The sequence below is a fragment of the Staurois parvus genome, unplaced genomic scaffold (assembly GCF_062004578.1).
Source record: "Staurois parvus isolate SC_StPar_1 unplaced genomic scaffold, SC_StPar_1.0 ptg000251l, whole genome shotgun sequence".
NCBI classification, from domain to species: Eukaryota; Metazoa; Chordata; class Amphibia; order Anura; family Ranidae; genus Staurois; species Staurois parvus.
Genome location: NW_028318047.1, coordinates 4631753 through 4643325, shown reverse-complemented (window position 1 = coordinate 4643325; position 11573 = coordinate 4631753). Strand labels below are relative to the sequence as shown.

Sequence of the window (11573 nt, the reverse complement as noted above, 5' to 3'; positions counted from 1 at the left end):
CCACACAAGGGTCTTCAGGGACTCAACTCCCCAGCTGGGGATCACCTGGAGCTATATAGTATTCTACTGGTCTGCAATGCAATACATAATCGTGCAGGGTCCCGTTTTGCAGGGTCCAGTGCCGTCCATTTCTGCACGTCATTCCACTGAGTGTAGCCGAGTTGTAGGAAATGAATTTGTAAAAAGTCCACTCTCCTAATCGAAGATGGAGACTGCACAGATATGACCATCACAAAAGACACTACCAAAAAAATGAAGTCCTGCTAATCGGGGAGGGGGTTTTGCCTTGTAGGATGTGGCAACATAACTATCAAAACGGATATGAAGATACCATGTCCTGGGATGTGTAAGGAAAACTATTGACAAAGACTGAGTAGTTGGGCATGTATAAAACCATATTCTTTCATAGGGATTTTTTTTTGTCTGTAAACGTTGCTTTAAAAACAGCAGTGTCACGTGGCAACTTTTCATCTCCCTAGGCTGGATGTGTGACCAGGTCAGTGTTTTAAACCAATGGTCACCAAACTGCAGCCTGGGGGTCAGATACAGCCCTTCGCTTGCTTTTATCTGGCCCTTGGGGCACCATTTCATCTACCGATACCAACAATTGGGTATAATTCCCCCCACTTACACCAATGAAAGGGGCACAACTCCTTCCAATAACAGCAAACGATGGGGGCACAATTCCTCCCAGTGACACAAATGATAGGGTCCAATGACAAATAATGGGGAACAATTCCTCCCACTGACTTAAACCCAAAAACCCACAATTATAGTGAAAAAATCAAGACCCAAAGAGATTACCCAAAAATAAAAAATATATATAAAAAGAACAAAAATAAAATAAAGTCCAAATATGCAAAGTGTCCAAATAATGTGTTCAAACAAAGATCAATTTCTTGATAGGAAGACGCTTCCTACTCCACTGAAGATGCAAATCAATCACAGGTGCTCTTCAAATACCTCAAAAAACAAAATCTCAACATAGTATATTACCTTTTAAATCCCAGAACTAAAGTGCCACACGTGTATCATGCAAAAAAAAAACACTCCAGAGTCACAGCACTCGTGTGAAAAGAAAATTAATAAATATCACTGCAAACTATATATAAAGTGCATAATTACCCTAAAACAAACAGATTCCAGCTTGTAATCAACCACATATGTACAGAGTGTCCTTAGATTGGTATCCTCTTGTTCCTCAGGACATATAAAAACGATAAGATCAGCAAGACAGCATCAAACTCCACATGCCCAGTATACGATCCCCTTTCCGTGTGTAGAGGGTCTCCCGATCACCAGGTAATTCCCCCTTGCTACTCCTATCCAGCACTATCACTTTGTAGCTCTGGGGGACACCTGAAGTGCACCGTTACTCTCCAGACCTCCAACACACAGGGATTCCAGAATCCAAAATGGCTGCCGCAGCACTTCCGGAATCGTCACGTGCCCTGGATGCGTTTCGTCTCTACCGGACTTTGTCAACAAGGATCTTTTGGGTAATCTCTTTGGGTCTTGATTTTTTCACTATAATTGTGGGTTTTTGGGTTTAAGTCAATGAATATATGTTTTATTAGTACTTCAGGGGAAGGATATTGATATTACTTTAAGGGATTTCTGAGGATTTTATATATATATATGTGTGCTGATTTATACTTCAATTCCTCCCACTGACACCAAAACAATGGGGAATAATTTTTTTCCACTGATGTCGGGACCTTTTCTACTCCCACTGTCCGCAGTCTGGCCCTTGTAAAGTCTGAAGGACTGTAAACTGGTCCCTGGTTTAACAAAGCTGTTCTCAAATAGGTGGTTTGCTTTGTGGCATATCTTGAAATAACACATATAGATTATTACGTGATAAAACTTGCTGTTCACAGATTTATTAGAAAAAAGGGTAAAACAGTTCCATATATTAAAGCAGTAAACATTCAAAAGTTGAAGGGAAAAAAATGTAAGCACTCTTAAAATCAATTATGGCATAAAACAATACAACAGAAAGACATTGACACAATTCGGTTGAACTCCAAGAGAAAAAAAAAAAAAAAAAAAAACACAACAACTTATATTTTGGAAAAGAATGGGCAAAGGTTAGAACTTCCATCACCAGGACAGAAAGGGTAGATAATTTCTTCAGGTGGGTAAACAGACAAGGAAAAAAAAAAAAAAAAAAAAAAAATATGTTTTTGTTGCTGTATGCACCCCAACTGAGAATTGTCTTCCTTTCGGTTAGGTCACCAGACGGTGGTAGCAAATCTGCTTAAGAGAGCACAGACAGCAATCAAAGCCAGAGAGGAATACTAACCCTTCCCAACTTCATCCTAAACAAAGTGTTTAGCTGGAGTTTTACTTTAAATTAGTAGTGCATTTGTTTGCATTGCATTATTCATAGGACAGGCAGAGAAGACAATTTATGTAAAGATAGAAATTGTCCATCAGAATTGACAATCAATGTATCCTTGTTGTTCCCCTATATAGTTCAAAATGTATTATTAGTTTGATAGCAGGGTGGCAAAATGTCTGAAGTTTAAATTTTTTCCCTAGCTGTACAAATAAAGGCAGGTCCGGTGTATTTTTGAACTGCCAAAACGTGGTTATAGAACTAACCAAGATCCATGGCAGTGTATTCAGTGTATTGTATTGGCTGGGAACCAGCTACCATCCAAATACGTACTCCATGGCTTTAGATACTAGACCTTCATCTTTTCTAGGCGTCTGTTTGTCAGATACCACCTGCAAAAGATAAATACAGAACATCTTAAAGCCATTTGGACAGCACCTTTTTTTTTTTTTTTTTTTTATAAAACAAACAGTTTAGAGATAAGATCTTTAGGGTATGGGGTACAGTGCACTCTTCAAAAGGTTGCAGGACAGCTTACAAACCATTATGAGATTAACACACATTCAGATTTACAAAATTCCTTATCTTGGGATTACTGTAAGACTTGTATTCTTAGACTGTGTTAAATGTAGCTACCTTTAGGTGATTAAAAACTGGCAAGAAAGTATGCCAAAAGCTCCCCAGAAGGCACCATATAACCCAGCCAAAATTCCTATTAGCTAAAGCATACACTGCAAGACTTGTATGCTTAGACCATAGGACATTGCTATGTTTCCCACATCTGTCTGGCTAACCGTACTGCTAACATGCCCACAGGCAAAGGTTAAAAATCTTAAGGTGACTGCTTGAAGCACCATGTGGCAATCATGAGTATGTTGGATTGAAAATTGGCAAAAGAAACTACTCTGAATGAGGCTACCATCAAGCCCAGAACCCTCATGCAGAAGCAAACCAAGGGAATGCGGCTTTGACCTGAGGGTCCTCATGTGAGTCCTTAGGGAAGAACCCTTTTCTTGTGGAAGAAAAGAAAAATTTTGGATTGGGCTCTATCCAATATTTGGCTCATGTACTACAGATGGCGTGAGGGCTGGAGAGCTGACTTTAGAAATTGTTAACCAAGATTTTGGCTGGCTATTTCCTCAGTAGGTCATCCAGGTAACTTGTGACATGAATACCCTGGTTTGTAGAAGCCAAGCAAGCACATTTTGACTACTTGGGGTTCAGAGGATAGCCCAAATGATAGTGCTACTAAAATTTGAAAAAGTGTTGGTCTCCCACAGTAAAATGCAGAAAAAACTGTAGGGGGAGGGGAATGGGGATGCGTAGATGGGTATATAGTAGGTCTACTGATGCCAGACGTTCCCCTCATCTTAGAAAAGCAATGACATTGAAAATATGGTATACAAAGATTGGTTTAGAGATGCAAGTCAGGCATTGTTGGGCTGACTTGATTTTGATTTTTTGATTTTGATTTTGGGGCTGTGAAGTTGGCGCAAGGCATTCATTAATTCTGCCACCTTTCTATGGTAGATTGGAAAACAAAAAATTTTTTTAAAAAAAAATAACGGAGTAGGGGGCAGAGAGAGAAACCCTTTGGCATGACCGACTGAACCCAGATATCCATTACATCTCAAATACAGACTGGCAGAAATGACAACAGGAATCCCTCACATTTAAAGAGTCTGGATGCCCCTTCATTGTGAGGAAGGCTTCCAGGTAGGCTTGATAGACTTGAGAGTCCAAGATGCTAAGCCTTGGTTTGGAAGTAGACAGCCGGGGAAAAGTGAAAGGAAATCTTTTGCTGAGAAGTAGAACCCATAAGAGACTCAAGCTGTTTCTTGTGAGTATTAAAGCACATCAGCTTGAAGCTGAAAAGCCTGAGAAAAACCATCACAAAATCTAATAGAATACAACTTTGACAGGAGCAGGAAGAAACCTGGCCCTTATAGTGCCGAGAGCCAAAACTCCAATCTAGACCCAACTGCAGGAAGAAAAAGATTGTCCCACAGAGAAAATTAGGGGAGAAGTCAGACACTAACTGACGTATGCGTTCTACATTCAATGATAGGCATTGAGGAAGCAGCCTTTAGTGGTCTTGAAAATCAAATCCTGAGATGCTCGTTTCTCAAAACCTGGTCTTCATTGGTCACACCGTTCAAGCCAGTCACCAAGATACAAGATAGTAATTTAATCCTTGAAACAAAAATATGCTATATGGTCAAGAGCATGGAACGTTTGCCAATAAAACCCCTGTGGCAGTCTGAAGCAATGAGGATCACCACTATGCCCTCATGTGTGAAGCAGACAAGGAAGAAGCTTAAGCTTAAAACGGATGAAGGAAAGAAAAAAAAAAAAAAAAAAAAAAAAAGGGGCACAGGTCAGTGTACTGATCCCATGGAGTCACCAGAGCATCCACTGCTTCCTACTAGAAGACATCTATGCTTTGATACAAACCTGTCTAGTTTTGTTGAAACTAGAGGCCATAAAAAGGTCCACAAACTGCATCCCCCACCTGCAAAACATGTCCTGAACACCCCCAGATGTAGAAACCAATTATACTCATGAAGGTAACTACCAATTGTCTATGTCTGGAAAGAATAAAAAAACGGGCAAAGCAAGAACTTGGAAGTTATGCGCCAAAGGAAAAGGACCAAATCTACCTCTTTTGCTGTGGCAAGACTCCTGGTTCCTCCATGTAGGGTTTATATATGCCACCAATGTGGCACGATCTGACTAAAATGCAGATCAAATGACCTGCCAGTAGATTGGTCTAACACTGAAGAGGCAGCCAAATTCCCTCAAATTTCCAGGATACTGATTAAGAGACAGACAAATCCAATGACCAAGTCCTCTACACCAACAGGGTGACCAGGGCTCCTCCCCAGCCTGACATCTGTCATGAGGATCTTCCAGAAGACAGGAAAGATTTCCATGATTGCAAGGCCAACAGGCCAGGGACAATCTAGTCCTCAGTACCAAAAGAAAAATATCAGTCTCTAAAGAACTCAAGACTGAAAACAGCACTAGTAGATGCATGGTCTGGAACTAGAAGGATCATCCTGTTGCTTCTAAGGACAGAAACAATCCTAATTTTGGATGGACGCCTCAGAGGCTAGCCTATTAGTCAAAAAACAGAGCAACCCAGAAGCCACCAAGGCCATGGGTAAATCAAATATAGAATCTGTGGGAGAGGTAAAAACCTCAGTCAAGAATGGCAGAAGAACCAGCCACACCCAATGGAGCTAAAGATGACTCCAATGACAGGATAACAGTCTATTAGCTGAGGGTAACAGGATTCCAGGCTGCAGATGCAGACGGCACCATCAATAGGTGTACCGCAAGCCGCCATGGAGCCATTAGTAGAGTGAGCTGGGCCAAACATTACCACAGAACTACCCAGTGTTTAGAATCAAAATATGTTACAACTGCGTGCCTGTAATACAATGTAGAGCTCAGGGTAAAAGGCAAGGTCTCATGCATTAATGAAACAGAGCTGGTAGCAGGCAAGGGTCAGAAGGCAGAAGATGGCCAAAATTGCTATAGGTAGTACATGAAACGTTAATCTTCAGTTCATTTATGTTGTCTATGTGGCAAAATAGGCAGGAAACGGGGAATTTTAAAAAAAGAGGATAATGACCTATGTAAAGGAGGTAGCCCCCAATGCTTTTACTAGAATGTAGTCTGTCTGGAAAGCACTTTAGGTGGAAAATCAACTGCCCAAAGTTCCCTTTCAAGCTACACCCGCAAGGTCTAGTCCAGCAGGGACAGGATGCAGTACTTCAAAAGCCAGACTGAGGTTGGCTGCACTGGACAGCTGCAATGTAAGAGAATCTATAGCAGTGATGTAGAGAAGAGTCTCGCATTAAGAAGAAAAATCTGAAAAAGGGACAAAAAAAAAAAAAGTTTTCAATGCAAATGCTAAAATTGTCTGGCTGCATTGCCGACCCCTCGAGCCAAAATTTTTTTACTTTTGGCTCCAAGAAAAAAAAAAAAAAAAAGTTTTGTTGATGTCCATACTTGTTCTGGGTCAGTGGTTTCAAGTGATGAAACCAGATACTCAACAGCCAGACAAATAGCATTTTCAGAAGTCCCTACTAGAGTAGACCTTAAATACAGTAAATAAAATCTGTGAAGAAAAAAAAAAAGTGTACATTCACTAGAGACGTACGCTAACCACTAAAATCTGGGTACAGAATATACATAAATTATTCATTAGTGTTAAACAGCTGCATGCTTAGGTTACTGTAGAATTTCAGTACTAAGTATCCACCACCAGCTCAAACAGACTTACCTGGTAATCACTAGTTGAGGCTTTATAAGCTGCAGCAAGGGGTCTCATTGTTGATCTTGGAGTAGACACTGGTTGGGTAGGGGTACCTAATGTCTTAATTGGTGGAGTGAAGACAGAGTTGACCGAAGATAATGAGGTCTTTTCACCGCTATCCATTATGCTCTAAATGTGAAAATATATTACATGTGGTCAGCGACAATGTGTATTTTACTGTAAAATTACAGAATGAAGAATTTATTAAAGGCCAAGTTCACCTTTAGGAACATGTAAACTACTCCTAAGCACCCCCACCTAATCCCCTGGGGAAGAGTTAAGAGCAAAAAGCTGGAGGAAGAGTATGCAGGAGCCTGACATTTCACCCGCAATCCATTTTTCCTGAAAACTATTCAGTGTTGTACTACTGTGATTAGCTGCGACTGGCCACAGCTAACCACATGATACAGATGGGCTGTGATTGGCATTGTCTGTACCATGTAAAATACTGTGACCAATCACAGAGCTCATCACAAATAGTACACAATGAAATGCATGAATCAGAGCCTTTCATTGTGTACAATTATGTGATCTGCTGTGATTGGCCACAGCAATCACATGGTACTGGGAGCAGGCCAGCTGTGTCACAGTGGGTGACAGATCGTGGCTCGATCCTGGGGGGGGCATGATAGGATGTCCTCCTAGGATAATAGGGCTCCAACCCAGCCGTCAACAGGCCAGGCAGGAAGGTGTTAATATAGTTCTTATAAGTCTTATAGAACTGTGCACACGGGGGGGGGGGCTTAGAAAATAAAAACAAACACACACACACACACACACACACACACTTACTTGACAGCAGTTTTACCTTATCTATGCAAGGTTTCACACCAATCATAATGCAGTCACCAAATATCTTGCCATCTTTACTTAAAGCCTTCCTGGCTTGTAATTTGGACTGATATTGCACATGCATCCAGTTTCCGGTATTGGACATCTGTAAAAGAAGGGGGAATTAATAACTATATAGAACACATTATTGCCAGCTCGGAGGAAGGTGGTCCAAGGACAAAAACTCACACTTACCACATGTTTTATTATATTGCCATACTGAGCAAACTGTAATAGAATATACGAGGCAGAAGCTTGTGGAAACCTAAAAAAAAAAAAAAAAAAACTTAATTTAAAAAGGTTTAATTTACCATACACTCTTACATGCACAGGACTGATCTCCATATCAGCTCACTAAACCTACAGTAGGCATTAGTGATGGCTTGGTCACAGAATGTCTACAGCTATCACATATCCATTTATGGTATTTACCAACACCCCTATGCACTAAACCATATGATTAATTTTATCAGATTTAGATAAAAAAAAAAAAAAAAAACCCCACACAAAGTAATTTTATTGTTCATTCAGTTCCTGATGATACAAAGTACATGTGGTGCTTTATCCCACCTTCCTAGGTGCTGTAAAACACTAGCTACAATATATATTTTAAAATATAAAAATGGAAGATATCAACTAGATCTAGTTAAGCCAAATGTAAGCCAACTTAAAAACACTGATTCAATGCATTTTGTAATTACATATGTACAGGGGCAGCAATGTCTGCATTACACATGCAAGAACGGTTTCCTGCTTTGAAGTGCTACACAAGGGTTGTGATTTACTGCTCCTTTATACAATGCAGGTCTGAGAAGGCCTACTCCTTGTAACAAAGCACTGAGAGTGACTGATACACGTCACAGTTGCTAAAAAAGGGAGGCTGAGTGATTGCCCTCCAGTGACTAAAGTTATTGTATTTAGAGATTTTCTGAACGTGGAACATGCCAAAATGTTTAAGTTTTGAGTCACTGACCAAGAAAAAGTAAGAGATGGGGAATACTGGCTTTTCTTAAACAAACATACATTTGCAGCACATTTTGTTTCAGGTCTGACTTGAAAAGTACTAAAGCCAGACAAATAGCATTTATCAAAAAAAGGTAGGGAGCAATAGCAGCCACCATGTTTCTTTAGTGAAAACTGGCGCAATGTTAAATATATTAAGTGGAATCTGCCAAAGCTAAAACAACAGTATAAAATCCAGAGATGGAAAAGGCCATTTTCCAATTATCTGTCTGCATGCCAGCTCTAGGGCAGAGTTACAGATCTGCAAATTTCATCACTGTTCTAGAACAACCATGCAGCACAGAGAATAGTATATGTCAAGTTTTCCCGTATATGCATTTTGTTAAATAACAAGCCTCAAAGTCAGCCTTACGGACAAAAAAAAAACAAAAAAAAACAAAAACAAAAACAAAAAACAAAAAAAAACACAACACCCCACCACCAAACTGACCCGATTCCCCATCCACACATTTGGAATGGATGGAAAAATCCTCCCCGCTATGTCATTGTATTCCCGACAGCAAGAAGACTTCCCCTGCTGTCAGAACACAGGATGATTACACAGAAGTTGATCAGTGGGTTGGCTTCGGATTAACCCTAGTGGACATACATGGAGCAAAATTCGGCTGATCCCTACTAAGCCGGCCAAAAACTTTGCTTCATGTTCTGTATGGCCAGTTACTTCAGATAAAGTGTATACATTTTATTCTACACTGATCAAGAAAACTTTGGTCCTGACGAAACAGCAAGATACGCCTATCGGCAAAATGCGTTGACGTCACGTCAGTGACATCACTACCGGCCGGCACATTGGCGCCATACACCAAGTCCTGGTGGGGACACAAATATACGCTCTTGCTGGGCATTCATCAATCCACAAGTGTACCTGGAGGGAAGCGGAGCCCGTTCATCAACAGTCCCGAGATGCTGGCGACTGCCTCTGGGATTGAATCTAACAATAGGAGAAATCGTGCACCATCTCTTATTCACTGCACAGGTGGCGAGTGGAACTTTATATGGAAACGGAATGACAGACATAGGGCCTTCTCTACTTGAAGCTTTATAGTGACTGCCATATTGACTTTTTATGTCACTTTTTTCACAGGATGGGGACACGTCATACTTCGTAGATGGTGCGCAGCTCCCTACCCCCACTATCCTGTGTGGATATTCACATTTTTTCCCATGTCAGCTATACATTAACCACTTGCCTACCGGGTACTTATACCACCTTCCTTACTAGGCCAATTTTCGCAATTTGAATGACAATTGCGCGGTCATACAAGATTGTACCAATATGAAATTTTTAGCATTTTTTTCTCATAAATAAAGCTTTCTTTTGGTGGTATTTAATTGCTGCTGAGTGTTTTACTTTTTGCACTATAAACAAAAAAAATTGCAAAAACTTATGAAAAAAAAGAAAAAAAAAAAAAGTTTCATTATTTTTGCAAACAGGTCATTTTTCTCCTTCACTGATGTGCATTGATGTGGCAGCACTGACGGAAGGGAAATGTATGTTCATTGCCCTCCATTTTCTCATCTTATATTGTTTAGATAATTAAATGTATAGTTGTGTGTCAGTTATGTGCTATAGGCCTGCACTCATGTATTCTTTTAAATCTAGTTCTGCTCAAGGAATGAAAACTAACCAATTATTTCTTTGTACTAACAGCACCTGTTTCTGCTAGAATATAGGTAAAAGTCAAATACTTCTCTCCCATGGGAAAATAACTGTTGGTTACTTGAAACGGATTTCAAGGTCTGAGAAATCTCACGTTCACAGCCTTGACAAGTATCCAGCAAAATCCTATTGTATGGTTTTCTGTGTTACAATATAAGAAGAATCTACGAATAAAGATTCAGATTGTCTTCTGGAAACCTGTGTGTGCATGCTAATGTCTTCCTTGCAGAAGACAGGTCTTAGGCCTAATGTGGAACCGGAACCTACCAGTGATCGTTAGAAGCACAAATCCCTTTCACTGACTGGCGCAACTGCTGGGAACTGACTGGTGGCACTGCTGGGCTGCACTGATGGGCACTGGTCATACGACGGCCTCTCAGAACTGGCCGGCCGCAGTGCAGCCGTTTTGGCTATCTGCCACTGGCAACTATTTAAGGGAGGCATTCAGGCCACATGCCGGCGGTGAATTACATTTATATCATCATTGGCAGGGCTCTGCCACTCCAACTTCAGATGGCGGATGTCTCATGAAGAAGTCATTATTGATACCAAGTTTTGTCTAAGTTCCATGATCACCCAAATGTCATATTTCAGACACTATTTTCAATTATACTAGTCACGTTCAACTTGGAAGCCCTTCAAAAAGGCATATCACATTTACCTGATTATTGTGTCTTAAAGTAATGACATTATGAGTCTCAATATCTTCTATTGGCGCACATACCAGCAGTTTAGTTCATTCATGTGCGGTTTACATTTTTGTTTGTTTGATTCATGCCTAGAGTTGAATTTTTACTAGATCTCTAGCACTGTCTAGTTGGGATCCTCAGTCCATATATCTCATTCGTACAAGTGTAATGTTTTTACATTATTGATGCACAGCCTTATATATCAATAAATTTTTGTATACATCCCCAACATGGTGGCGTTTCCCATGGGCCTGTGCTGTTTACACACAATACCTAGTGCTGTTGTATTTACAGCATAACTACATACATGGCTAGTCATGACATCCTTTTATTATTTTTGTGTTACCTTGTTTCTTTTGATATTGTCTCATCTTGTGGTGATGGCCAACTGTGGTCTTTACCCAAGTGTCTAAATATGTGCAAATTTTGCAATAAAGCATAATTTTTGATGACTTCCTAGGTATCGCTTTCTGTCCATAATGTAACCACTTTCTTTGTGAATCCTTTTTCACAGTTTTTTTGCCGTGTCTTTGGGTTACGGGGCAGATAAAATACGTTCAGCGAAAAAAGTGATTAAAAAAAGTCTCAATAGCTTTTGTTGTTATTCAATAGGACTTCTGATTAACCCTAGTGAACATACATGGAGCAAAATTCAGCTGGTCCCTACTAAGCCAGCCAAACTTTGCTCCATGTTCCGTATGGCCA

The 11573-nt window shown here is 40.3% G+C and overlaps 1 protein-coding gene across 2 annotated transcripts in view; it reads right to left on the bottom strand.

Moving 5' to 3' along the window:
- Positions 1-1867: 1867 nt before the first annotated feature.
- Positions 1868-11573, bottom strand: part of NUP35 (nucleoporin 35) — a 32294-nt gene continuing 22588 nt past the window's right edge. For both annotated transcript variants that reach the window (XM_089680852.1, XM_089680853.1), the window contains exons 6-9: positions 7692-7761; positions 7474-7602; positions 6633-6794; positions 1868-2733 (exon numbers count right to left, since the gene is read on the bottom strand). In XM_089680852.1, the coding sequence (XP_089536978.1) occupies positions 2656-2733; positions 6633-6794; positions 7474-7602; positions 7692-7761 (439 nt within the window). In that variant the 3' untranslated portion in view covers positions 1868-2655. The remainder of the gene's footprint in view (positions 2734-6632; positions 6795-7473; positions 7603-7691; positions 7762-11573) is intronic.